We start from the raw sequence: 27,906 nt of genomic DNA, 5'->3' as shown, positions 1-27,906 counted from the left end.
GTGCAGGCAGATTGTTCCTGCTTCACTGGCTGGGTGGCCTTAAGCCAAGGCCCCTCTAGATGCTCAAGTGCTAGGGAGCTAGGCTTCTCTCCTATCCAATTTCAAGGCAGGGTGGGGGTAGGGGGTTGAGAGGTGGGACTCAGGGCGAGGTGAAGGATTGGGTTGGGGTGGGTGGAAAGGAACCAAACCCGAAGGCCACTGTCTCTCTGCCTCTTTTCTCCCCCTCTAGGTCCGGGAGGGGATTTGTGTTGGGGACAAATTCTCCTCGATGATATCCTCAAGGGCAAAATTGGGTCCTGGGAAAGAAATCACTGCCAGCTTTCCGGTTCCCTAGGGATGCCCAGAGAGAGGGGATCGACTCAAGCAATCTTGGTGGAGACCAAGCATCAGGCTGGAGGTCGCCCAGTGCACAACCTAGGGCGAGGCCCACGAGGCTGCTTAGTGACCGTGGCGCATACCCCAGGAGCAGCGCAGCGCAGCCGTTCTCTTCCTGACCCACAGAACCCCCTCCCCCTCCCCCGGGATCTGCCCTGCGTGGTAGCAGGCCCAGCCAGGGTGGTCGGGCTAAGGCGGAGAGGTCTGAATTAAAGGTGGGCAGTAGAGGTGCCTGGGGCAGGGAGAGTGCACTGGGCGGTGCCGGGAATCTGGAAGACCCAGACCCCAGGAGAAGCGCGGTCCAACAGCCCCAGCACCCCCAGGGCGGCGCCGCGGACCCCTCCCCCATCGAAGCCACCTTCAGCGGAAAACGTGGGGTCCCGGCGCAGCCGCTTCTGGCGGCATCTGCCGCTCCCCAGCTCGCAGGAGAGCCCGCCCCGAAGGAGGGGCCGGCTCCGCCCCACCTCCTAGCTGCTTCCCTCCCCCTTCTCTTCCTTTCCTCCGGCCGCGAGCCCCCTCCTCCTCCCTCCTCCTCCTCCATCCTTCCCCCACCCGGTTTGTGTGCCCCTCCCGCTGCGACTGGCTGGGAGGCTCGGCCGCCCCCGCCCCGAGAGGGAGGCGGGGGCGCAAGCCGCGGCGGCCACCCGAGGCTGCGGAGGAGAACGAGATCCGAGGCCCCAGGGCGGCCCTGCATCTGGACACGGCACGCGGGGACTGCCTGTGCACCCCCAGCCGAGGGCCGCGGGGCCTGGCCTCGCCGCGGGGTGGAGGAGGTAAGGGCGAGTCATGGGCGCGCTGCGGGACCGCTCCTGGAAAGAGAAGGCAGGGAGGACCCCAGCCTCTGCCTCCTCCTCCTCTTCCTTCTCCCCCACAGCCCTCAGGAGGCCCGCGAGGCTGCTGGACCGGGAGGGATTCTGGGCAGGCCAGGCCAGAGGCAAGGAAGGGGTTAATTTAAGGAATTAAAATCAGAACGTTTTGAGACCAGGCTTCCCATCCCCCCTTCTAGCCAGTCGCTCCCCGAGCCAGGTTGGGGGGTGGGGTTGGGCTCCGGTGGGACTCTGGACCTTGGCGAGCCGGGCCAGAGGGAGGGAGCAGGAAGGGGAGCGTCCTCAAACCCAGCCCTCTCCACCTGCTTCTGGAGAGGGGTGGGGGAGGGGCGTGGTGTTGAGGCCTGGCTGGGCACCTGTGCGGGAGTCTGAGGGTGGGAGGCTTTGGGTGTCTGTGTGCGTGCCGGTGTGCACGTGTGATGGTCTGGACGATCCGGAGGTGTGCGTGTGTGTGCACGCATGTTTCTCTCTCCTTGCAGCCCAGTGCCTCCGTTGATGACTGTCCACGGTGATCTGTGTGCTCCTCACTGCATTGCTTTGCATGTGAGTGTGTGACACGGCGCCTGTGTGCGCGTGCCATGGCGTGCCTTTGGGTAGGAGTGGGGCCTGCTCTCTCCTTAGGTCGGATGTGCAGTGAGGAGGGGCCCAGATGGTTTTCTGGGTGTGGGATCCAGGTGCTCGAGCCATGTGTGTGTGACCTTGGGAGGTGTGTGCTCCCTTGCAGGAGCACAAGAGTGAAGAGGAGCTTAGAACAGAAAAGGCAGTGTCAGGGCTGCGGGGAAGCAGGGGACTGGATGCATTGACCCCTGTGGGTCTTCACTAGACTGCTCTGGGAGGTAACCTGTGGTGACCCCAACCCAGGTGTGGAGAGCCAGAACTCTGTCCTTCTTGGGGGATTTGGAGGGCTTTGGAGAGTCAGGGGGCATGCCTTTATTCTCCATCCACAGGGACACTTCCAGCTGCCTCCCCATCCTCAGAACACCTCCTCCACCTGCTGGCAGATGTCTCCCGAAACCACTGAGCTTAGAGCTTCGTTTCTTTGGCCTCTAACGCCATCTATTAACATCCAAATCTTCCTTCCCCGTTTCTGTAAGTTCTACCTTCTCTGCTCCTTTCCTGCATGCCCATTTTTATGGAAAGAGGGAGAAAGAGCTCTTGGGCCCAGAAGGCCAAGTGAGAGGTAGAGGAGAGGCCAGAGGGGGACACGGGAGCCAGGGAGCATGACCAAGAAAAACCCAACTCTGCTAACTTATCCCATTTGCCTGATCTGAATTTAAAAGAGAAAGAGACCGAGAGGAAGTTTGGCTATAGCCACACACTTGTTTCTAGATTTAGGGATGCCTAGCCTATATCTCGTTTGGGAATATTTATAGCTGGAAGCGGGTGATGGTTGTTGAAAGGTAACTGCCACCCTGCCTTTGAGTTCCCTGGACTTCCCTGCCTCTCTGGAAGCCCACCACTCCCTTTATTCAGTCATTCAACAAATATTTATTGAGCGCTACTATGGGCCGGCCAATGAATATTGTAGAGCTGGTGTGACATTCTCCTCCCAATCAGAAGAAACATACATTAAGACTAAGAGCATGGGTTTTGAAGTCAGTCAGGTAGTACTTGGTTCAAATCCTAGCCTATCACTCATTCCCTGGTGTTTAACAAACCACCCCAGAATTTAGGGGCTTAAGACAAGAGTGATTTGTTATTCTTCATGGTCTGTGGGTTGGCCAGGACTGTGGCCATGGCTGTGGTCTCTCATGGCACCTCTCAGCAGCATTCAGTTGAGGACTGACTGGAAAGGAACATCAAGATGGCCTTTCATCCTCCAGGGCCTCTCTACTTGGGACGTCTACTTGGTTAGTAATTTAGCCTGTTTTTTTAATACAGCAGCTGGATCCCAAATGGAAGTATTCCAAGAGGATAAGCCCTCTGGGACAACAGCTTATCAAGCCTCAGCCTGCATCAGGCTTGCTAATGTCCCACTGGCCAAAGGAAGTCACATGGCCAAGCTCTGCATCAGTAAGGGAGGGGACCACATAAGGGGAAGAATCCTGGGAGGCATGGTTCCTGGGGGCCATCAAAGCCACAGTCTGTTCCAGTCACTTCCTGGCCTTGGGCAAGTAATTTGGCATTCTGAGCCTCACTTTCCTCCTCAAATAGACACAGTACCACCTGTGGGCCGCAGTGTCTTGAGGATTAAATGAGAAGCATGGTATCTGAGCAGAGTAATTAGAAGGTAAATGTTCACTGTTCAAATTATTAGACTGTAAGCATCTTGGGGGCGTGACTGTCTAATTCATCTTTGTGCCTCCAGTGGCGGTCATGGCCCCTGTGTTTGAGTTCTTTTTTTTTTTTTTTTAAAGATTTTATTTATTTATTTGTGAGGGACAGTGCGCACGTGCACAAGCAGGGGGAGCGGCAGGAGAGGGAGATAATCTCAAGCAGACTCCCCACCGAATGGAGCCCATGGAGAGGCTTGGTCTCATGACCCTGAGATCCTGACTTGAGCCCAAATCAAATTGGATGTTTAACCAACTGAGCCACCCAGGAGCCCCTGTTTGACATCTTCTTGTTGGGTGGATAAACTAGAAAGAAGCAGAGAAGCCCTAAACCTTGGAGCTCTGGTAGAGTGACAGAGTCAAGAAGACAGCAGGTCCCTACTCCCCAGTGGGTGGGAAGTAAGAGACAGGGAAGTACTTGTTATTCCAGGTGATTTTTGGATTGACTTAATTATAACCAGATTCATCCCGTTTCATAATGAGGGGCAGAAATCACTTCAGCTAAATGAAATCCATCAGTTCATCCATTATTCAGTGTTAGTCCTCTAAGAATGATACACTGATGTCTGCTGTGTGGGAGGAAGGTGTGAGGGTGAATCATTTGCATTGTCCTTGCCCGCCAGTGTGTGCATGGGGTGGGATCTGATGTGCAAACAGGTCTATGACCATCCAGCATGTGACACCTGTTGCCATGTGTGAAGATCTACGGTAAGGGGTGATTCACACTCGGATGTGCTTTGAGCCGAAGGAGGGATTCGAAGAAGGCTTTCTGAACAGGCAGCATTTGAGCTGGGCCTGCAGAATTCCCCATGTGGAGAAGGGAGTCCCAGGAAGAGGGACTAGCATGAGCCAAGACTTAAGGGTGTGACGGCTCTCGGCATTTCTCAGTGAGCTAAGGCCCACAAGCCTCATTAAGGTTGCACATGAGAAGCGGATGCAAACGCTAGGCTGGCAAGGCTGAGTGGCGGTCGTGTCCCGGCCCACCTTGAGGGCAGTCAAAGCGCGGTGGACTTTACCTCCCAGAAAATGGCCTGCGCTCAGAGACTTATTTGAGGAGAGTGACATGACTGGATCTGTATTTGCAGAAAACATGAGAATTGAAAGCTGGTGGAATTAGGACTACAGTTAGCAATGGTATCAATGGATCAGATAGAAGGGGATGGTTATGGTCTGGGGCAGGGGCTAGAGGAAAGAGAGTCAAGTATTTAGAAGGTAGTATTACAAAAACTGGTGATTGATGAGGTCTGAGGAGGACTTTGAGAATTCAGAGATGCTTTGCCGGTTGTATCCAAGGTGAAGAGTAGATAATGAAGATGTTGGTCAAGACGGGGAAACAGGAGAAAGAAGCATGCTTGAAGGTGAACATCATGCTATTGTGAGTTTGTTATTAGCCATAGTAAGCTCTGAGCCCCCGACATTAAAATATCATCCTTTTCATCCTCTCCCTCTGTGCAGGCTGCTTGTAAGGTGCACTTAAAAATTAAAAAAAACAAAAACAAAAACAAAAAAACCCAAAAAACCCTGCTATAAATGTCAGGTCTAAATCTTTGGGTTATGTGTGCCTCAGGATACCACAAGTGATGGTATAGATGAGAGTTAGGTTATCCCTAAGAAGCATTTAAATATGTTCAGGTGTCTCTCCTCTTAAAAGCTCTGTTTGGAATCTCCCACGCTGCTTCTTCCCCCTTCACAGTTGAGGTTCCTATATCCACTCACTGTCTCTATCTCACTCTCCCTTCAGCCCCATCAACCGGGTTCATGAAAGCGGGGCTCCCTGAAGTCCCCAGTGGACCCTTTGCGCCTCTGCTCTGGCTTATGTCATCACACTTGCTATTTACACTGTCGTTTACACTACTGCCCACTGCTTCCCTCCTTGACATCCTCTCTTCCCAAAGGTTTCCCACCAGAATTCCCATTGCTTCTGCCGGTTCTTAGGATCTTCTTGGTTCTTCTCCCTCCTCCACCTCTCTGAGGATCCACTTCTCCCCTGCTCCCCTCTCTCTGCACCCTCCCCCCGATCCTACTCATCCACTTTTACGCTTAAGGTGCGAAAACTGTATTTTTGGCTTCACATTGCATACTATGTACTGTCTCTACTTCCAGGGCCCACTGGAACCTCAAACTTGTGAAATCTACAACCAAACCAATCTCTCCCCTAAATGTGCCTTGCTTCACTTTCCCTGCAAACTGAACCGCAGCGCCATCTACCTAGATGCTCAAAACCCAAAGCTGAGATTGATCCTTTACTCCTCCCTTTAATACCAGCCACAATTATTCTGTCACCAAGCCTTCTTGACTCTCCTTCCTATGCTGCTCCCATATCCATCCTTCTCATTGTGCTCCTGCTGCCTTGGCCAACAGTTTCAACTTCTTCCTGATCTTGACCCCCTGTGGGCTGTACTCTCCACTGTACCTGATACATTCATGGCACAGAGGAGGGACTCAATAAATGTAACATGAATGAATTCATGTTTTAATAAAGCCCAGGGGAGAATTCTAGGCTAGAAATATCAATTTGTAAGAACGTTAGGACTTTTGGTCACAAGGGACAGAAATAACCATTCAAATTACTTTATGCAAAAACGGATATGTACCAACTCAAATAACTGGAAAAAAGAGGGATGAGTGGGTTTGGGGCATGACCGTAGCTAGGTTCTCAAAAATGTGATGAGGATTCTTCCTGGCTCTTGGTTCAGCTTCACTCTGTTGCCATACTTTTCCCCCCACCGTGCATGGACTTCCTCCATGTGGTAGGCAGAGGATACACAAGGCCATAGACCGCTTCATGTTCACTAGCCAATGATCTCAGAGAACAGAAGACTCCTCAGTTTTTCACTTATATTCCCAGGGAAGGATTCTGTTGGCTCAGCTTGAGGAATGTGGCTGTTCTGGGGTCATTCACTGTGACCAGAGAGGTGGGGCACCATGATAGGTCAGGCCTAGGTCACGCAGCCCTGTCAGAACCACAGGGAATGGTTGCTTAACGAAGAAGGAATGAGATGTTCTATCATCAGAAGGTGAAGAAGGCTTGCCAAACAGATAAAAATGTGGAGGTCCACTGCAGGAATTCTCAGGGCCTATTTGGTAGTGGAAGCCGTGAAAATGTAGGATTCTCTGTGTTTCTCGCAGAGACCATGATCATATGACAGTAGACAGGAGCCAGGGAAGACACCCATCTCGAGATGGTTGGCCTTGTTTGAGGAGATGAGACTCACATACCTGAAAACTTTACCCCAAAAAAAAAAAAAAAAAAAAAGTCAATGCCTTTCGTTCAGCCTGGAGAATCCTTCTACCCAATGAAAACCTTCAGCTGGGCTTAGAAGAAAGGAGACTTGAGATAGGCATTTCAGAAGTGGGGTGGGGAGCAGAACAGGCCCTGCGGATGGTGAGGGGGCGGGTCCTGGCTGAAAAAGGAGGCAGGTCGTAGGGCTGTAGGGGTTGCTGATTTGGGGAGACGAGAATGCAAAGGAAATCGCCAACTGTTATGTCATGATACTAATAATACAGGACTGTGATCCAATTTGAACAGGCAACATTTCTATTTTTCTTCTTCTTCTTCTTCTTCTGCCTCCCCCTCCCTCCATCATCTTCTTGTTGGCATTTGGGCAAAGCTTATACTCACGCTGAGGAAGTGTACACATCTAGGCAAAAATATTTCTAAGAATGATTCATAGCCATTCCTCTGCTCTGGCCCGTGGAGGGAAACTGTGGGGCAGGCTGGCCTCAGTGAAGAGCCACCTGGACCTGAGAAGTCCCTTCCACCCTGCACAGCCACACACAGCCTGCACCCCCACACTTTCCCCTTTCTCAGGGCCTGGCCAGCAGGGTATTGTGCAGGAAGAGGATGCTTCCAAAGTATATGGGGAGGGGAGAGGGGAGGCTGGTCGGTTCTGATGTCCGAAAGGGCCCCCACAGAAGGGACCAGCACTTGGGATGGTCGGGTACACATGGGTGCCTTGATACCAGGCTGACCGGACATTATGGAATAGCCCTGTTCCTAAGCAGGTGTGTGTGTGAGTGTGCTGAATTCTATTTCTTTCTTTCTTTCTTTTTTTTTAAAGATTTTATTTATTTATTTGACAGACAGAGATCCCAAGTAGGCAGAGAGGCAGGCAGAGAGGGAGAGGGGGAAGCAGGCTCCCCACTGAGCAGAGAGCCCGATGAGGGGCTCAATCCCAGGACCCTGAGATCACTGAATTCTATTTCTAACATCTGTGGTCACTTTGCCAACTTCTTCAATTTCATCTATAGTTGCTAATTTATTCAGGTTTTCTATTTCTTCTTTGGTCAATTTTGGTAATTTATATTTTCCTGGAAAAATACACACTTTATCCAGATCTTCAAAAATTTGGGCCAAGTGTTGTACCTGGTCGCATTTTAGTAATTAAAAAAAAAAAAATCTCGGTGAGTGGTTCTATCCCTTTTCTCATTCATAGTGTTATATATTTGTTTTCTTTCTTTCTTTCTTTCTTTCTTTTTTTTTTTTCGCTTTGAATAGATTTGCCAGAAGACTATTTTGTTGGTCTTTTCAGAGAACTATCTTCTGGATTTACCTCTAGAGGCTACTTTTTGGTTTTAATACACCTAAATGATGGTGATGTTAGAACAGTGACTAAGTATTTTTTTAAAAAAGAAATTTTAAGTCCTTGTCTTCTAGGTACTAAAGTACTTCTTGGGTAAAATAATACAAAATCTTGGATTTGCTCAGAATTATCCAGTGGTAGGGTGGGGGAAGTGTATGGAAGGGGAACAGGTGTCAGATGAATTGTCATAAGTTGGTCACTGTTGAAACTGGATGCTGGGTACATAGGAGTTTACTGTATTTTTGAATATGTGTGGAAATGCCCATAACAAAAACCCATGTTTTCCTTTAATCCTTGTCCCACAATGCATACCAAAAATTTCTGGATTTTACAACTCCATTGTATAAAAGGAAACCATACAGCTTGAAGTATTTGCATGCTACCAAGTCACTGTCAGTTTATGCTATTATGGTTATTTGTTTAACGCCCTTAATTTAAAAAATTGTTCTAGACTTTTAAAAAAAGGTAATCACAAAGTCCAAAAAGAAAGCATATATAACTGTTTATATAGACTTTGGGTAGGCCTGGACTCAGTAAACTTGAAAACAAAATCAGAAATCCTCGGGCGCCTGCGTGGCTCAGTGGGTTAAGCCGCTGCCTCCCGCTTGGGTCGTGATCTCAGGGATTGGGTCCCGCATCGGGCTCTCTGCTCAGTGGGGGGGCCTGCTTCCCTTCCCCTCTCTCTGCCTGCCTCTCTGCCTACTGTGATCTCTCTCTGTCAAATAAATAAATAAAATCTTTAAAAAAAAAAAAAAGAAATCCTAAAGATTTTTACTGAAGCAAACTATCAGCTTTATTATATCAGTAAAGACCATAAACCAGCCAATTGACACACTGGAGAAAACCATTTGTGGTTTATAAATGACAAGGGATCAATATTAGAAAAAGTCTTTGAATATCAATAAGAAAATATGAATGTTCAGTATAAAAATGAGGAAAATAGTGCAGAGGCAAAGTCACCAAAGAAATAAAAAGGAATGCTAAATGTGTAAAAAAAAGAAAAAAAATCCAGCTATAGTAATCAGAGAAAGGTGAGTAAAGGGGCACCTGGGTGGTTCAGTGGGTTAAAGCCTCTGCTTTCAGCTCAGGTCATGATCCTAGGGTCCTGGAATCGAGCCCCGCATCGGGCTCTCTGCTCAGCAGGTGCCTGCTCGTGATCTCTGTCTGTCAAATAAATAAAATCTTAAAAAAAAAAGGCAAGTAAAACAGCCAGACCACTTTTCACTCTCAAACTAGCAAGAGTACAGCAAGGCCAAAGAGAAGCTGAATTTGGCTGCAGTTGGTAGACGCTGGGAACCATTGAAAGGGCATGAGCAGGAGTCCTCTGTAGATAGAGGAGTCTGGTGCCTAACGGGACAGAGGAGAGCCCTGAGTTGAAGCCGGGGCTGGCAATCTGGATGTGAGGAAGAGCACAGAGCAGGAGAAGAGAACCACCACAGAAAAAAAGCCCATAGATTTTGTTTGTTTGTTTGTTTGTTTTTTAAAAGATTTTATTTATTTATTTGACAGAGAGAAATCACAAGTAGATGGAGAGGCAGGCAGAGAGAGAGGGAAGCAGGCTCCCTGCTGAGCAGAGAGCCCGATGCGGGACTCGATCCCAGGACCCTGAGATCATGACCTGAGCCGAAGGCAGCGGCTTAACCCACTGAGCCACGCAGGCACCCTGTTTGTTTGTTTTAAGAGTTTATTTATTTGACAGACAGAGATTACAGGTAGGCGGGGGAGGGGGGGCGGGAAGCAGCTTCCCCGCTGAGCAGAGAGCCCAAAGGGGCTTGATTCCAGGACCTGGAATCATGACCTGAGCCGAAGGCAGAGGCTTTAACCCACTGAGCCACCCAGGCACCCCAAAATTCATAGGTCTTGATGATTAGCAGAGAGCAAGGTCAGGATGGCCATTGTGTGATGTGACTGGGAGGACAGTGAGGAAACAAGGATGGATCCTGGGGAGTTGGGGAGGGGAAGTCTAAGGTTTGCTTTTTGACACCAGAGGTCTTGGTTTCAGTCTAGAGTTTCATTACCAGTGACTGGCAGCAGAGTCAAAAGATTTAGGCTACCAAAAGGATTTGCTGCCTCTCACAATTGACAAGTCCTGGACTGAAGTTTCAGGCACATCTGGATCTGGATGGCCAAGGGAGGTCATCAGGAGTCTCTGTGTTCTTGTCCAAGGAGGACAGAAATGGCCACGGGCAGCTCCAGGCCCACATTCTCCCAGCAGGCATAGGTCCTATAGTGGCTGTATGGGCCTGGAGTGGGAAATGTGACTGATAAACAGGCTAAGGTCATAGCCCAACCCACAGTGGAGGAAATGGTTCTCCAAGGGAAAACTGGGGGTCTAGTCACAAAGGGGGATTGGAGCTGAACAGCAAAAAGAATACGTGTCCCCTGCATCCCTCCTCTAAACAAGATCTACACAGATCCTGCTACCTGTACAATTTTAAAAATTCTTCTATTTATGGTAACACAACGATCCCTCACAAAACTTAAAATACCCTTGTCCCATCTCCAGGAGATGTTCCAAGTTCTTATCCACTTAGTGGTCCAGCCCCAGTTCAAGATCTTGGTGGTGGGCTGTCTCTTTGGCAGGTACTGAGCTAGGCCCTCATGGTCTTTCAGTTGAGGGCCAGACAATGATGGAGGAAAGACCAGACAGCTGAAAGCACAAAATCCTCCCAGTTGAAGAGGGGAGATGAGGAAAAACACTCAGTGATCACAGATCCATACGTGGCCCACATACTCTACCAGTTGGGGAGGACGGGACCTGTTTTCGGCTTCTTTGGTTCTGCCATCTCCAAGAGCCTTCCTGGTCCTTCAGGTTCTGTGCCACGCAGAAAAGGGGCCTTGGGGGCTCACCTCCCACTGATGCAAGTGTAAGGGATGGGGAACACTAGGAGCTGAGTAATCCCTGGCCTTTGTTTTCCAGGTTTGTGGGTTTTGCTGGCAATACAATCCCCTTAATCATTAGGAAGCTTTCAGTCAATTTGCATTCAGTTGTCCCCAGAGCCATTAACCAAACTAGAGACCTCATTGGAAGTTGTAATTCTTGAATCAGGTCCCTGGTGATGGTGTTGGGGGAGGAGCAGAGGTTGTCTCTTAGCAACAGCCCTTGGTGCTCTGCCCATCCCAGAAGCCCATGGTTCTGTTGCTTCTTGGGAGGCCTCTGCCGCAGGGCAAGGCAAACCCTTCCTCTAGGGTGGGAGGCAGAGTCCATCTGCCCCTTCCCACTCAAGCCGCATCCCTGTGGAAGGCTGTTTCTGATGAAAGCAATGGTGGCATAGCAGGAGGGGTTCTTGAACGGCCTGAGGAGCCAAGAGCCTGCCATGGCCCAGGTTTGTCTCTCTGTGTTTCCAGCCTCCCTGTCCTTGCTTGAGCTGACTTTACTAGAAGCAGAGAACTGACTCTTAATTATCTGACTCTCAGCCATATTGGATTACTGGCCTCAGGCAGAAAGCGCCTCTCTAGGCAAGGCAGCGTTTTCTTCCTCTGCTTTCAGATGGGCCCCTTTCAGCCGTGTGTCTCTTGTTGGACCTTAATGAGGCTGAGGGAGGGGCCAAACCCCAACAGGGTGACATTTTTTACAAGTCCCCTAAAGTTCCAGATAGGTACATCACCTGAGCTCCAGAGACAGTGGGAGAGTTTCATCGGCTGCTTTGCTGCTGGGTAGCAGGCAGGGCTCACCAACTTCTGAGGGGGGGAGTGGTACTATCTTACTTCCCCTCTTAGTTCAGCTAATTCCTCCTTAGGGTCTATTCATTAAAAAAAAAAAATCCCATTTCTCATTCTACTTTCTGAGTTAGGACTTCTTTCTAGTGCAGGTACCACAGACCTGACTCCAAATGGCTTAAGCAATGAAGGGAAAGGATTGGCTCACCCAACTGAACAGACCAGATTTCAAGCAGTGTCTGTGAGAAATCTCTTTCTCCATTTCAATTCTGCTTCTCTGCGTTGGCTTTGTTCCCAGGAGGTTCCTCCCCAAAGAAGCAAAGATAACCCTTGCAGCTCTAGCCTTCCCCATCAGCTTAGAAACCTGAGCCCAAGAGGATGCTTTCCCCCTAGTAGTTCCAGAGAAGTCCTGGAGGGAGGAATGACCCCTGGACTCAACCTGGTGATCTCTGCCCATCCTGGGACTCTGTTTGGCCAGGTCCATATTACTTTCTTACCCCTGGAGCCGGGCTGCCCCACTCAAAGTATGTGGACGGAGAAAGTGGGGAAGGAAGAATGGTTCTCCAAGGTCAAAGAACAATGATTTTACCAGGAGGACTGGGTGCTGGGCTAGTAAAGGGAACAGTCACCCATACCCCTACGTGGAAATCTCTGAAGGCGATGGGAACTTGAGAGCAGGTCAGGATGGAGATGCAGAGCTGAGAGTCAGTGGCTTAAAGCTGGGAGTGAACGTGTGGGAGCAAACCTGACTGCCAGGAAGAGGACAGATGCAAAGAGGATGTGAAGGTGGACCTCTCATCAGGAAGATTCAGAAGGCAGTAGGAAGAGGAGGTTGGAGAACCCAAATGGGCAGCTTCATAGCAGCCTGGATGGAGGGGCCAGTAGTGTCAGCCAAGGGGCCAAGTGGATGGAGATACCTGATGACAACTGGATTGATAAACGTGTGGTCTGTGACCCAGAGGAGCACAGTGTCAGCAGAGGGTGGCTAAAGCCCAGTCACAGGCAGTTAGGAAGAGGAGGGCAGTGATGAGTGGGGTAGAGATTCCATGAGGTAGAAGAGGTATGACCAGAAACCTGACATGAGGGATGAGAGGCAGTGGGAGTTCAGGGTGACTGGGGATAGGATGTCAGGAAGGGTGGTGGCTTGTGCTAGAAATAGCCTGAAGAAGACAAATAAGGTGGCCCTTGGAGCAAAGGGCAGGGGCAGGACACTTCCGGAGACCGACCTAGCAAAGGACTCTGAAAAAGGACCTACACGCAAAGAGTGGCAGTGATGGGAGGGTACAGAAGCAGGACAGGAATAAACAGTGACACATGCACACAGCTATCATCAGGTGAGGTGACAGCTTGGTCGCTGCAACATGGTACCAGCAGTCCACCCTGTCTGATGGGTATGGTTTGCGTGACATGGAAATAAGCATCCTCCTTTAAGGACTTTTTTTTTTTTTCCCCCAGATGTAAGATACATACAGCCAAATACATATAGTGCAGTAGCCTTAAGCATTTAGCCTGATTATTACATATGTATTCACATGTATAGCCACCACTCCTATCAAGATCTAGAACATTTTCGGCATCACACAATGTTTCCTCCTGTCCCTTCTCAGTTTCTAGTCTCCAGGGAGTAACCTCTATTCTGACTTATATCATGATGAATTTAGTCTGTTCTTGAACTCTTTATGTATGGAATCCTACAGTGTGCCCTCTGCTCTGGCTTTTTTCATGCAGCATAATGTGGGATGGGTTCACCCGTGTCCTTGCATGTACCAGTGCTTCCTTTTCTTATTGCTGGATAAAATTCCACTATGGACGTATCATAATTTATCTATTCTACTGGTGATGGCACCTGGGTTATGTCTAGTTGGAATATAGGTTGGAAGTGTTTAAGTATAATGAATGCTCCCCCCCCGCAAAGAATTCTCATTCTTTCTCACTGTCGTGCATGTACACCCCCCACCCCTGCAGGTACTAGAGCAGGCCGGCCTCCTCTAGGAGGCCAAGCCATTGGGATACCCTCCTTTATGGGTGCGTGTGTTTCCTGGGGCAATTTCCTTACGCGTGGGGGAGACCATCCTCCTACGGCTTACTCCCTCTCTTCTAGCCTCCTCGCCCCTCGCCGTGGGCGCCCTGAGCCTTCCCGACCCCGCGGAGGGGCTCGCCCGCGGCCCCCCATGAGCGCACCCGGCTGACCGGCGGGGCGGCCGCGGTGGAGCCCGGGCGCCACGGGGGCGGCGGGGCCATGGCCTCGCTGGACCTGCCGTACCGCTGTCCCCGCTGCGGGGAGCACAAGCGCTTCCGGAGCCTGTCGTCGCTGCGTGCTCACCTGGAGTACAGCCACACGTACGAGACGCTCTACATCCTCTCCAAGACCAACAGCATCTGCGACGGCGCCGCTGCTGCCGCTGCCGCCGCCGCCGCCGCCTCCGGCTTCCCGCTGACGCCCGAGCCCGCCGCCCTGCTGGCCGTGCCCGGCGCCCGGCGCGAGGTCTTCGAGAGCACGTCCTTCCAGGGCAAGGAGCAGGCGGCTGGGCCGTCGCCCGCCGCGCCGCACCTGCTGCACCACCACCACCACCACGCGCCCCTCGCCCACTTCGCGGGCGACCTGGTGCCCGCCAGCCTGCCGTGCGAGGAGCTGGCCGAGCCGGGCCTCGTGCCCGCCGCCGCCGCACGCTACGCGCTGCGCGAGATCGAGATTCCGCTGGGGGAGCTGTTCGCGCGCAAGTCCGTGGCCTCCTCCGCGTGTTCGACGCCGCCGCCCGGGCCGGGCCCGGGGCCCGCCTCCGCCTCGCCCGCGTCCCCCTCGCCAGCTGATGTGGCTTACGAGGAGGGCCTGGCGCGCCTCAAGATCCGCGCGCTGGAGAAGCTGGAGGTGGACCGGCGGCTGGAGCGGCTGAGCGAGGAGGTGGAGCAGAAGATCGCTGGCCAGGTGGGTCGGCTGCAGGCCGAGCTGGAGCGCAAGGCGGCCGAGCTGGAGACGGCGCGGCAGGAGAGCGCACGGCTGGGGCGCGAGAAGGAGGAGCTGGAGGAGCGGGCGTCCGAGCTCTCGCGCCAGGTGGACGTGAGTGTGGAGCTGCTGGCCTCGCTCAAGCAGGACCTGGTGCACAAGGAGCAGGAGCTGAGCCGCAAGCAGCAGTGAGTGGCCTGCGGGGGGCCCTGTGGGCGGGTGTGCCCGTGAATGTTCCTGACTTGGTGACCGTGTGTGTCACTGCTGCTGCCACCACCGTGAGTGGGCCCGAGTGTGGCTCTGCTGTGCCTGGTGGCCGTGGCTTGGTCCTGTGGCATCTGTGGCCACGAGCACATGATGGTAGTGTGTGTGGGGCCAAAAGCGTCATGATGGTGTGTGTTTGGGACTGTGAGGACATGCAAGTACACCCGTGTGCCTGCCTATGACAACTCGTTTTATTCCTTCTCCATGACTCTAGCCAAGGCCAGACCCTGCACTGTGGCACCAGATCCTCTAACCTTTTGCTGACTCAAAGATGTGGCACAGTTCTGCTCTCTCCCTTTGCCATCATCAGATTTTCCTTGTCAGCTATATCATTCCTCAAAGCAGCCAAACAGGAGGTTGTTTCTCTATCCGCTGTAACCCCCCTGCCCCCTTGCGCTGCTGCCCCTTTTCTCCCCTTCCAGAACAACTCCTTGAAAGTTTATACTCCTTATCTCCAATTTCCTTCTCCACTTTCTCTCTTGAATCCACTCTGTCAGATAGATGTCCACCGTCACCACTGTCCTCCACGTCACCAACTGCCTTCAGGTCGCCGAGTCCCATTCCTCACCTCAGCCTGTCAGCAGCATTCGACACAAACGAAACACATGAAACAAATGAAATGAAATGAAACACAACCTGAAATGCTTTGTTCACTTGGTTTCCAGAACACTCTCCTTTTTTCTGCTCCTTCTCAGTGTTCTTTGCTTGCTTCTTATTTCTGCGGTCCTTAAATGTAGAAGGAAATATAAGGATGCTATTTATCTACCCCCGTTGTGATACAAGTAAGCTCTGTGGGAGCAAGAGTTTTTCTCAGGTCTGTCCACTGCTGTGCCCCTAAATACCTAGAACAGTGCCTGACACCTAGACGGTGTTGAATGTGAATACATTTGGGAGTAAATGCTCAAGTGACTCTGAAGGGTGCTGTGTGTACTTCCCAGAGGCTTCTGCATCTGAGATTGTTTCTGAAAGTGTGTGTGTGTGTGTGTGTGTGTGTGTGTGTGTGTGTTGGGCTGTGTGAGCGGGACTATGCCTGTCTCAGACGGCATGTATGCCTGCAAGTGAACAGGACATGAGCACGCGTACGGAACTGTGTGTGGCCCTGTGCCTCTGAGTGTTTCCGGAAGGAGGAGGTGGCCCTGGGTGTGACTGTGAATGTCAGAGCGTTTCCGTGGGATGAGGGAAGTGTGGCAGGAGCATTGGGGCTGGGTCAGCAGGGTGTGAGCGTGGGACTCAGTGCGTGGTAGCATGGGGCCTGTGCTGCGTGCAGCCACGTGGAGTGTGTGTCTCCCTCCCACTCGGGGTCTCATCTGGAGGGCGGGTGGGCAGGCAAGGACCGAGGCACCTGGGTGAGAGACTGCTCCGGCCCAGGGAGGTGGTGCAGATCGACCAGTTCCTGAAGGAGACGGCGGCGAGGGAGGCCAGCGCCAAGCTGCGGCTGCAGCAGTTCATCGAGGAGCTTCTGGAGCGTGCCGACCGCGCCGAGCGGCAGCTGCAGGTCATCAGCAGCAGCTGTGGGAGCACACCGAGTGCCAGCCTGGGTCGCGGAGGGGGAGGAGGGGGCGCTGGGCCTGGTCCCCGGGGCCCTGGCAGAATGGTGAGTGTCCACCTGCCGTCCCTGCTCCACTTGCACCCCTGCCCCCTCCAGTGCCACCATGTGCACCGCCTGGCCTGGTGTTCCCTGTTATCGTCCGTGCTTCCCTTCTTTGGCTCTTCCCTGCAAGCTGACTTTGGGCCTGAAGGGGGGGTCAGGGAACAGGGGTGCCCCTCTGACTGGGCGGAAGTGCCGGCCCCTGAGGCTGTGATCCAACCGCTCTGGTTTTCAGGGGCCCATCTCTGCCCAAATGAGAGCCCAGGAGCCACAAGCCAGGGTCTGGGGTACTGGGTGGGTGTGGGGAGGGGGTTGGTGAGCCTGCCTTTCTGGGCTGTCTGTCTGTCTTTTTGTCCATCTTTCCCAACTTTTTTCCTTCTCTCTCCTCTCCCTCCTCTCTTCTCTCCATCTTATGCCCTATTTCTCCTGCTCCTCCTTATCATCTTGCCTCCTCTGCCCCGCCCCTACGCCTTTCCCTCCTGCTCGGGGGCCCACAGCGAGAACACCACGCAGGTCCGGCCATGCCTAGCACATACGCCATGTCGAGGCATGGCTCCTCTCCCAGCACAGGGTAAGCCTCGGGCCTGGCCCATCCCACACAACCCACCCTCACCCCAGAAAGATCCACTGGCCCCCTGGTTGGCTGGCCCATCTGGGGCCTTGGCTCCTTCTCCTTTCCCCACATTCCTTGGGTCACCTTTGTCTGCCTCTCCACACTCTTGGAAGGGGGCTCTTGGAAAGTAGGGCAGGGGGTTTGCCCTCGGTAGGGGTGGCATGGGGAGTTGGGGCCAACCTGGTGCCCCTCACTCCTCACCATCTGGTCCACCCCACCCCAGGGCCTCCAGCCGTGTCCCCGCTGCGTCCCAGAGCTCAGGCTGCTATGACAGTGACAGTCTGGAGCTACCCCGGCCAGAAGAGGGGGCCCCCGAGGACAGTGGCCCTGGGGGCTTGGGCACACGGGCCCAGGCTGCCAACGGTGGCTCGGAGCGCACCCAGGCCCCTCGCAGCTCAGGCCTGCGGCGTCAGGCCATCCAGAACTGGCAGCGCAGACCCCGCCGACACAGCACGGAGGGGGAGGAGGGTGATGTCTCAGACGTGGGCTCGAGAACCACCGAGTCAGAGGCTGAGGGCCCCTCAGAGGTCCCCCGCCCTGGGCCTGCTCTGGCTGGGCCACTGAGCAGCTGCCGGCTCTCAGGTGAGTCCTGGAAGTGTAGGCCAGAGAGGCCAAGCTTTCCTGGGTGTTGGGCCCTCTCAGGGGACACGGGGATGGGGCAGTAGATCTCTTGGGCTCCTGCACGTGTTTTCCCATTGTCCCAGACTTCCCACAGTGAGGATGACAAACTCTCCTACAAGTGTCCTGGGAGCTGGGGCAAGGAACTCCTGAGACAGAGCAGTGCTGCCGCACAGGGGTGTTCATGTTGGGGACTGTACAAGGATGCCATGTCTCAGGGGGTCCATTCACATGATGGGTTCATTGACATTTACAGGACGGTAGCTGAGTGTTCACTGCAATCTGAAGTCCCTGAAACAGCAGGGAGAGCCCCCCCCCCATATGCACAAGGCCATGTGCATGTGTGGGTGGGTCAGGGTCAGGAGGTTAGAGGGCTCAGGTCAGGTGCATGGCTGCTCTTGAGTAACTGTTCTGGGCAGGCTCGCCCTGGCCTTCTATTCACAGAGGCCAGGTTTCTATCTATCTGCACCCTCACCCTCTAAACCCTTGCCTTTCCTAGACTTGATTCAGCTGCTTCATCTAGGGGATGAATTTGGACAATATGCTGATGTATGATCTTTAAAAAAACAGTTTACTTGAGGAGGGGTCACCTTTTTCTAATGTGTATAATTAGAGATGGGGTGTGCGGAGGAGGGGGAAGCAGAGGCCCCGAGTCCTTCCCAAGTCACTGGTCCCCCAGCAGGGGTCTCCCGTGCCTGTTCCTTCTTAGCTCCCACCCCACACCACCTCCCCACCACAACACCCCCATTGGCCTTTGACCCTCCACACTGACCTTTGACCCTCTGGTATGTGCAGCCCGCCCTGAGGGAGGCAGTGGGCGGGGTCGGCGGGCTGAGAGGGGCAGCCCCTCCCGCTCCAACGAGGTCATCAGCCCAGAGATCCTCAAGATGCGCGCTGCCCTGTTCTGCATCTTCACCTACCTGGACACACGCACGCTGCTGCACGCTGCTGAGGTCTGCCGGGACTGGCGCTTCGTGGCTCGCCACCCCGCGGTCTGGACCCGGGTGCTGCTGGAGAATGCCCGCGTCTGTTCCAAGGTGCCTGTCTTTGCCCGCCGGCCCTGCTGCGAACCCACCTTTCTCCCCCACAGAACTGGGGCCCTTGAGGTCTGGCCCTTGCATCCCTTTCAACACCCCAGCTTTAGCCTGGCTCCCCCAGATGCTCTGCGGGGGCTTCCTGTCTTGGGGCTGGTCTCCCTCCAGCCCAACCAAGCTCAGGTCCCTCCATCTCCAGGCAACCCCTCTCTCCCCGCAGTTCCTGGCCATGCTGGCTCAGTGGTGCACCCAGGCCCACTCCCTGACGCTGCAGAACTTGAAGCCCCGGCAGCGGGGCAAGAAGGAGAGCAAGGAAGAGTATGCTCGAAGCACCCGGTGAGGCCAGGGAGGGTGGGTGTTGGTGGGGGTACTGCGGGCACACCTGGAGCTCCTCAGGGGAGGCTTCCTGGGGCAGGGAGTGGCCCCAAGCAGTGCCCTGAGTTCTTGGCCATCCACAGGGGCTGCCTAGAAGCGGGGCTGGAGTCCCTGTTGAAGGCTGCAGGGGGGAACCTGCTGATTCTGCGCATCTCACACTGTCCCAACATTCTCACCGACCGCTCCCTCTGGCTGGCCAGCTGCTACTGCCGTGCCCTGCAGGCCGTCACCTACAGGTACTTCACAACCTCTCCACTGGGGGCCAAAGGGGTCCCTGCGGTCTGCATACCCTTCCCCCAGGGCTCTAAGGCAAGGGGACCCAAGAGTTCTCTGGTCCAAGGGAAGGGAGCAGCTGCCACCAGAGTGGGCGGTCCCAGCTCTGTCTTTTCAACAGGAGTTCCACAGACCCCGTGGGCCATGAGGTCATTTGGGCCCTGGGCGCAGGTTGCAGAGAGATTGTCTCCCTCCAGGTGGCGCCACTTCACCCTTGGTGAGCCCCAGCAGGGGTTTGGAGGGGCCGGGGGTTGAGCCTGGGCTGGGGCTAGCTGAGGACTGAGCCTATCTGGGCCATTCCAGAAGATGCTTGAGGGGACAGATTGACGTTCATCAGTCTGTGTGTTTTGCTGTTAGGAGCGGGGCTTCAAAATCAGACCTGGGGTGATGTCCCTGCTCACTGGCCGTGTGATATAGGGCAATCCAGGCATGCCTCAGTTTGTCAAGTGCAAAGTGAAGGTGACATTAGAGATCTTTTAGCCTTAGTGGGACTGTAGCTGGCTCAGATGAGCTGTATCTCTACAGCCTGTATGTCGGTGTTCAGTCAGCACTAGCTGGAAATAGCCATGTTTGGTTGGCACACAGAAGGCCTTTGAGGAAGGTTGATGTAGCATCCACAAAGGAGGTGGTTGTTAGAGAATGCAGGTCTTTCCCCACTCGACGTGGCATTCCTCAAACCAGGCTTCCTTGTTCCTGCACTTGGTCCTCCAAGCCCTCTGTCTGCGTGACAGCTCCTCCTGGGGCGTCTCATGTCCTTCCTAGCCACTGGCAGAATCTGTCCCTGCTCCCCGGCCCCCATTCCTGTCAGGGGCCTGGGCTGGACCCCTGCTGGAGTTTGTTTTGCCATCATCTTTCTCTTTCTGAGTCTCCACCGTACTCGCAGCTCTCAGGGTTTCCATATCCCTGGTACCAAGTGTGTAGCAGACACCAGGGAGCCCGCCATCTGGGCCAATGCCGAGGAAGGAGGTGTTCAGGGAAATGGCAGGTTCGGTGTGTGTGGCCGGCTGGGCGGAGCAGTGAGTGTGGAGAGGAAGGTGGGGGCAAGGTTAGGAAGGTTTTACGTAAGGGGGGTAGGTTTTTGCATTATACCTAGGAAGTGCTCGGGAAGCCTTTTAGTATTTCTGATCTTAAAGACAGGATCACACCAGGCTGGTTATGTTCTCTGTAGCCCCTCCCTGCTCTGCTCCTTGAGGGCAGGGACCATCTCTGTATTGTCACCGCTGTGTCCCCAGGGCCCAGCTCAGTTGTGCTCCGCTCTAGTAGACACTTGAGGCCCATTTGTTGAATGACTGAGTGAGAGAGCATAGGAGCGAGGGGCTCGCTGTGAGCAGTGTGGCTGGGTGAACCGGCAGAGAGACTACACGAGCCCCGACGAATGTGGGTGGTGGTACGAATGGTGCATGGAAGAGTTTTTCAGGACTCAGACTCTGTAGGTCTCTGCAGGGGTGAGGAAGGGTCAGGGATGATCCCAGGTTTCTAACTTGAGCAGCTGGGTGGTTGTGGGGCCCCAGCCCGAGCTGCAGGTGGGGATGGGGGAGGCATGAAAGAGGAGCAGCCTCGGGGTGCTGTGCAACCAGAAGCTTCCTTGACAGCCCTCTCTCTGCCCCATTCTCCAGCCAGCAGCCCACGCGCTTCAGTAACCGCTGCCTGCAGATGATTGGTCGCTGTTGGCCGCACCTTCGGGCCCTGGGGGTTGGGGGTGCTGGCTGTGGGGTACAGGGCCTGGCGTCACTTGGTGAGTCTTGCCTCGGGACTGGGGCGGAGGGCGATGGGAAGCAAACATGGGTGCGACACCGACGTCCCGGAGGGGCTTGGGGCTGTGGCCCGGGTGGTGGCAGGAGCATGGAGGCACTGGGCCAGCTGGAGGCGACCTGGGGAGTTCGTCAGCAGGACCTCCCCTCCTCCTCCTCTCCCTAGCAAGAAACTGCATGCGGCTGCAGGTCCTGGAGCTGGACCACGTGTCAGAGATCACCCAGGAGGTGGCCGCTGAGGTCTGCCGGGAAGGCCTGAAGGGACTGGAGATGTTGGTGCTCACGGCCACCCCTGTCACCCCCAAGGCCCTGCTGCATTTCAACAGTGAGCGATGGGAACGCGGGGGGCGGGGGCCCGCTGTCCTTTCTCACCATGCCTGGTCAGCAGGTAGCATATCCATGTCCCTGTTGCTCCTTGTCAGCAAGCGCCAGCACGGGGGCGGGGGGCAGACCAATGAGCCTGCTAATCTCGGCCGCGCCACCCGTGTCTCTCAAGGCCAGTGTGGCGTGCGAGGCCTGCTAGCATCTGGTCCAAATGGTTCAGTGCCACAGACATTTATTGCCCTGTGCTCAGCCCCCACGGGAGACATGAGCTGTAGCCTGCCACCTGTTCCACGTGGGGCTCTGGCCAAGGGCAGGGGCAGGACAGACAGGTTAGGAATACAGGTTCTGGAGCTGGACTGATCTAGGTCTCCATTCTGGTTCTGCTGCTTATCAGCTGTGTCACTGGGCGAGTTACTCTGCTTCTCTGGGTTCTCTATCTCCGTCTTCTAAGCAGACATTCTGAAATGGGTGGGTGGTCAGATGAGATCATGTGTGTGAGCCCCGCCAGGCCCATTCTCAGCGTGAAGACCCTTCTCTCCATATTACTGCAGACTGCACATGTGTCCTCTGATCACACTGCCCTCTGCCACCTACTCCACCTTCACTGAGGACACTGGCGCCCAGCTCGGGCAGCTCACCCTCCTTCAGGGCAGGGGCTTGGACAGAAGCTGCTTTCTGACCCCCGCTCCATGCCTCCACTGGGACATCCTCCTGCTGGCACAGCCGGCAAGGAGCTGAGTAACCGCCAACCTAGTGTCACCGCCCTCAGGACCCACAGTTACCACCAGATGGCTCCTTGGTTGCTCAGGCTACTGGGGCATGCCCCCTTTCCTGAGGTCCTGGTCACACCCAAGTCCTGAGCCCTGAAGATTTCTTGACTATTTCACTATTTCCAAGACCCTGTCAGCCTCATGGCCCAGCCCTAGACTGACCTCCAGGATTAACTGCTCAGCCTCCATAAGCATGACCTCCAGAAACCTCAGCCTCCTGACTTTCTTCCTCCTCCTCCACTGACTTCATGGCAACATCTAGTCCCTTAAGCCCTCCATTCCCAACTTGTTTGCTGCCTGCCTCCCCTCCATGCTCCAGAGAAGACCCATCAGCCTTGAATTCATTTCCAGATGGCCAGGCCATGGTACAACTGTCCCCTCTGCCAGGGATGCTCCTAGAGCCTCTGCATGATTGACTGTTGCCCATTCATCCTCCCAGAGTCCACCATAGCCTCTGCTGTATGACCTTGCCCTCCATGCCTCTCACCAATCCCCTGCCTGGTTGACCCTCTGGGTGCCATGGGCCTGCTTACCTCTATGTAGTGCCCAGTGCCTGGCACGTGACTGTCTCTCTGTAGGGTTCTGGGTTCATTAAGTACTGATAGGAGAGGCAGCAGTCCCATTGCCCAGGTGAAACGTGAGCCACCACCTTACTGCTCACCTTTTCTCAGGCATTTGCCGGAACCTCAAGTCCATTGTGGTCCAGATAGGGATTGCCGATTATTTCAAAGAACCCAGCAGTCCTGAGGCCCAGAAGCTGTTTGAGGACATGGTGACAAAACTTCAGGTGAGGAGTTGGTTCTTGGGCCCCGCAAGACCTGAGGTGGCATCCGTAGGCTGGGATTGCTGACCTAGGCATGTAGTGGGGGGGCCCCATTTGCCTGACCCTGAGGGGAACTAACCCAGGGTTCTGTCTACAGGCCCTACGACGGAGGCCCGGCTTCTCTAAGATCCTGCACATCAAGGTGGACGGTGGCTGCTAACCCGGGTGGGGGGCGGCAGGGTTTCTGCCAGCCCCACACTAGGGCACTCTCTTTGGACCTCCAGAGGGACCCTGATTGGACTAGACCTTTGGAGGCCTGGTGTTATCCCTGGCTTCCAGGGAAGGGTTGAGTTTCCTGTTCTTCTCCTGGGACCATGGAGCAACAGGCCTGACCCTGGGCACTGCCTCTTCAGGGCAGGGGCTTGGACAGAAGCTGCCCTCCGACCCCTGCTCCACCCCCCCAACTGGGGCATCCTTCTGGGCACAGCCAGCAAGGAGCTGAGTCACCACCAGCACCTGGTGTCATCGCCCTCAGGACCTGCAGTTAACCACGGAGTGGCTCCTTGGTTGCTCAGGCTATTGGGGCAGGGCCCCCCACCTTTCTTTCCGGTCAGGGGGCTCCACTGGGCCCTAGCCAGAGTGGGCTCCCCAAAGCAGCTCAGACTTGGCAAGGAGGGCTCCTTTCCTTGTCCTGCCCTGTTCCAGCTCTCTGTGGGGCATCCCCTTCAGACATCCTTCCTAGGCTCCGTGTCCACATTCCCCAGGGGTAACACAGATAGGCCTATGGCTCTGGGAATGTGGTCACCCAAAAGTGGGGAGCAGGGGAACAGCGAGGTAGTGGGAATGGGCTTGGAATGGCAAAACATTCATCTAGAACTTTTCCCCAGGATATTGAAACCACCACTCCCAAAGGGGGGAAATTGCCAAGTAGAGAAAACTTAGTGTTTACTGCTATAGAAATAAGACCTTTCCTCCCAGCCATCGCATACCCTCAAGACACACCAGAGCTAAGTTCAGAGCTAAAAGGTGCATGTTTCTATACCTTCCTCCAATCCCGAGCCTCTGGAGGTGTAAGGCCCTAGCTCTGGGAAACCTTAGCAGCACTGAGCAGCAGCTCCTGTCCTCAAGAAATGTTTTTCTGGTGCTTGGGCAGGAACAAAATGGCCTCTGGGTCCCCACTGCTGTGGGTGGGAGGGAGTCACTGGGCTGCCTTCTATGCTGGGGCCCGGAGAAAGCCAGGAGGAGGGAATTTTGGTTCGTTTTCTTGTCTGGCTAGCTTGCTTGAAGTCATGGCCTTGGTAGGGAACCAGACCCATGGAGCCAAGGACGAGGAAGAGCAGCCTCATCAGACTTGCCTCCCTCCATAGTCTTCACAGGCCCCATGGGCTGTGGGCTCTGCTGGAGTGCTGGGGCCCGAGCCAGAGCCACTTGGCTTGGAAACCACAGAAGGCAAATGGGATTTTTTTTATTGACTCTTGCACAGTTCTGGTAAGACCAGGTTCTGACACTAAGGCTCCAAAGACTCAGGTCTCCCCAGTTCTCTTCTCAGAACTCCCCCAGTGGTGGAGAGGCCTTGGGTCCTGCTAACATTCACTTGGGAAGTTCTTTCAAACATTAACCTCAATCCATCTTAGGGTTTCCTTCTTTCCCATACAGGAGCCAGCTCTGCCCTAACCATTAGGCTGCCCGTCCTGGCTGGGGCCTGGGCTTCTCTAGTTTCTCAGCCCTTTCCAGGGACCTCTCTGCTACAGCCTGGCTTGGACATCAGGACCCAGCCCCGGCCGGGTTACCCTGTACGGAGCCCTTCAGATCTGGGACCCCACAGCCTCAGTATCCAGCTCCCCTGGCTCCACACCCAGCTCCGTCCCTGCTCCTGTTGATTTTTCCTCCCATGGTTTATTCTGGCCCTGCCCTTGGAAGACCCCCAAATACCAAGGGTGTCTGTCATATTGGCAACTCGCTGTCCAGTCCTGCACGAAGCCTTGGCCATGTGGCACCCCCGATTCCAGAGCAGCTGGCCCCACTGTCTCCCACCTGCCTGGCCCCGTCCCCAGGAGTTGCAGGAAGCACAACGTTTCTGTCCTCCAGGGGCTTGTGAAGGGCTATGGGGGTGCCCTGGTTGCATCTGTTTTGCCTTGCCAACTGTACCCCCTGTAGCTTCTGCTCGAGACCCTAGGACCAGAGGTGCTGCTCTCCCTATCTCCTGGACAAAGCACAAAGGGATGCCCTGCTTGGCCAGAGCCTGCCTTACTGAGGGATTTTTTTCTGCCCCATGAAGCTTCCATCCCTGAATACAAGACTTTGGGCAATGTCTCCCCGGGTGGGTGCCCTCTGGAATGTCTGGCATCAGTCCTGGAAAAGGAGGTCAGGGTGCACGGGCAGGGAGCTAGAGTGGGAGCAAGGCAGTGCTGAAAGGACTGATTCTAGGAGTAGGTTCATTTACCCATTCATTCATTCGTGCAACAGCCCTGAGCACCACCAGCATTGGGGGCAGAAAAGTAAATAGGCCACCCCATTGCCATCCCCCAGCTCCGCTAGGAGGAAGTTTGGCTAGCAAGTCCCCACCTTGTATCTCCCAGCTGAGTGTGATGGGGGTACAGAACCTATGGTTCTGTATGGTTCATTAGCCCCTGGCCCTGCCAACAGGAATGATGGGTCATAGCGTGTCCCGCCGCACAGCTGCTCCAGGGCTCACAGACTCATGCACGTTGGATTTCATGCATGCTGAGAAGTGGCAGGGTGCTGGGCCCTCGTCCCCTGGCTTGAAGCTATTTTTTTTGACTCTCGGGGATGAGCCCTGCTGCTGTACGGGGAGCCTGTTTGCAGAGATGCTCCATTAGGTCACTTTAGCAACCACAGAGCACGGCTGAGGACAGGCAACAGGGATGGAGGGTCTGGCCACTCCTGGAGCACCCGTCCTTCACTCACTCAAAGGAGAATCCTCCATATCTCACACCTAGTAAGATGCAAAGGGGGAGGAACATCAGAGCGAGGAAATCGAGGCAGGACATGCTCCAGGGCTCCCAGGCACGTGTAGAGGTCCCACAGGCTCCAGCACTTGGGTGTCCCTACACCTGTCCCTGCCACGTGGCCTGGACCCAGCAACACAGAGGCTTGCCACTCAGCTTGAGCGCTTTGTCAGGCTTTGGGCTGCCTCCCCGTGGCACTAGCAGGGAACAAAGGTGGTGCTGTATGTACCTGACTCCTGGGAAAGAGGAAGGGTGCTGCCCAGAATTGTGGCTTTCCACTGGCCAAGAAACCACCTAAGGACCAAGGCAGCCCAGGATTTCCTGGTCCTGTGAGAGTGGTTTGAGCGAGCCCCTCAAGAAATGCTGCAAAAACAAAAAGCCACCTCCCTCCCAAAGCCTGCTGCTCCAAGGTTTGGCTCCATCCTTTGCCTTTGGGGCCCTACCTGTTCCCCTGGTCCTTTGGGCTATGGGGGTGGGGGGGGTGGGTGTGGGGAGAAGCTGCCCAGGCCCTAATCCCTCTAAGGCACTAGACTGAAGATCTTCCCAGAGTGATTACTGGTGCCAAAGACCCAATTCCTGGTGGACAGCAGAAATGGTGAGTGGGGACAGGGCTTACCTGCCCAGAGGAGTTAACTCAAATTGATGCCATCTGTCCAACCTATTGGTTCCTCCCCCAGGGGCCTGGCACTTCTCTTTAACCCTGGTGGTCATGCTTTCTCACCCAGCCTTGTTCCAGGCCTGCATTTCTGTATATACTGCTGTGTGTTGTGTGTATGTATTTATTCCTGGACAAGTGTATTCATCTGCAGCTTCTGCCTGAGGATAAGGTTTAGGATTGGGTGAAGACCGGAATACCAGGGCCAACTAAGGCAACCAGCTCCTATTCCTTCCCCAACACCCCGGGACCCCAGTCAGTCCCAAGACTGCCCTGACAATCAGGCAGGCTTCCCCACCATGAGTCCAAGCCTCAGTTCTGCCCCGGCAGGGTCCTGCATTCAAGTGCAGAGGCCTGAGGCGACCTTGGCTTGCCTCGTGACTGGCACCAGAAGGCTTGGCTCTAGTGGGCACTGCTAGTGGGGCCCTCCACGAGTGGCCCCCAGGCCTGCCTTCCCTGCACGGCCAGGCTGTGATGGGCCTGAACCGTGAGCGGAGCTCCCCCGACCCCAAGCACAGCAGGCGGAGGCGGAGAGCGTTTTTTTGGTTTTGTTTCTGAAGTGGTGCCTGTACCTCCAGCCCCCAGGGGGCCTTCCCTGGCCCCACTTCTCTGCCCGCCCCCCAGGCATCACCATCCCAGCACTTTGCTCCACGTCACCCATAGGTGCCCTCTGCCCAATGTACCTGAGTGTATGTATTTAAAAGGACTCATATGGGCATCAGAGAATTTATGACTTTGTATCCAATAAAAGATGGTGAAACTGGACTATCTGCCAGGGAAGTAAACGGTAGGTGGCCGTATTTTTGTCCGCACTGTGTCACCCCTCAAGTGCACTGAGGCAGGAAGGTGGGGGGTGTGTGTGACCTGAACAGCATTGAGAGTGAATAAAGCATTAGGAAGACCTGTCTCAGGGCTCTAGACATTGCTGTCCCTGCCACAATCACTCTGCACACAGATGAAGAGCCTTGGGGCGTCATTTCTGACCCTCAGCTGGGGGAGGTCATTTTAAGGACAACAGGACAAGTCCAGCAGGAGCACCAGGCACTGCCTAGCCCCTCAGTGGCTTGGCCACCTCTACAGGAAGCTCTAGCCAATCAGGCTCCGGCCTGGGGGAAGAGACCAAATTGGCCATTGTTTTCTGGCCTCGATTCCCCCATTTTGCCAAATGAGGTTGCCCCACTGATTTGATTACTGAGGTCCTGAAATATTTAAAATCAGAAAAAAGACCAGGGGTTTGGGCTTAAATT

At 54.5% G+C, this 27,906-nt stretch overlaps 1 protein-coding gene across 1 annotated transcript; it reads left to right on the top strand.

Annotated features, from left to right (window-relative positions):
* Positions 1-1,016: 1,016 nt before the first annotated feature.
* Positions 1,017-27,566, top strand: FBXO41 (F-box protein 41). Its single transcript, XM_044261387.1, has 14 exons — positions 1,017-1,148; positions 2,150-2,291; positions 13,820-14,850; positions 16,295-16,520; positions 17,012-17,085; positions 17,351-17,709; positions 18,541-18,782; positions 19,000-19,115; positions 19,238-19,390; positions 19,549-19,644; positions 21,044-21,162; positions 21,345-21,503; positions 22,944-23,059; positions 23,193-27,566. The coding sequence occupies exons 3-14, from the start codon at positions 13,958-13,960 to the stop codon at positions 23,253-23,255; spliced, it is 2,616 nt and encodes an 871-aa protein (XP_044117322.1). The 5' UTR covers positions 1,017-1,148; positions 2,150-2,291; positions 13,820-13,957; the 3' UTR covers positions 23,256-27,566.
* The last annotated feature ends 340 nt before the right edge of the window (positions 27,567-27,906 follow it).

This window comes from Neovison vison, chromosome 8 (genome assembly GCF_020171115.1).
Source record: "Neovison vison isolate M4711 chromosome 8, ASM_NN_V1, whole genome shotgun sequence".
Taxonomy (NCBI): Eukaryota; Metazoa; Chordata; class Mammalia; order Carnivora; family Mustelidae; genus Neogale; species Neogale vison.
Note: the sequence above shows the minus strand (reverse complement) of the source record. Positions and strands in the feature narration are given on the sequence as shown.

Bases quoted from the DNA above. Each gene is read 5' to 3' on its own strand.
- FBXO41 (XM_044261387.1), top strand. From the start codon at position 13,958: ATGGCCTCGCTGGACCTGCCGTACCGCTGTCCCCGCTGCGGGGAGCAC. The intron at 18,783-18,999 runs GTGCCTGTCTTT...CTCTCCCCGCAG, and splicing joins ATGCCCGCGTCTGTTCCAAG to TTCCTGGCCATGCTGGCTCA. The intron at 21,504-22,943 runs GTGAGCGATGGG...ACCTTTTCTCAG, and splicing joins GGCCCTGCTGCATTTCAACA to GCATTTGCCGGAACCTCAAG.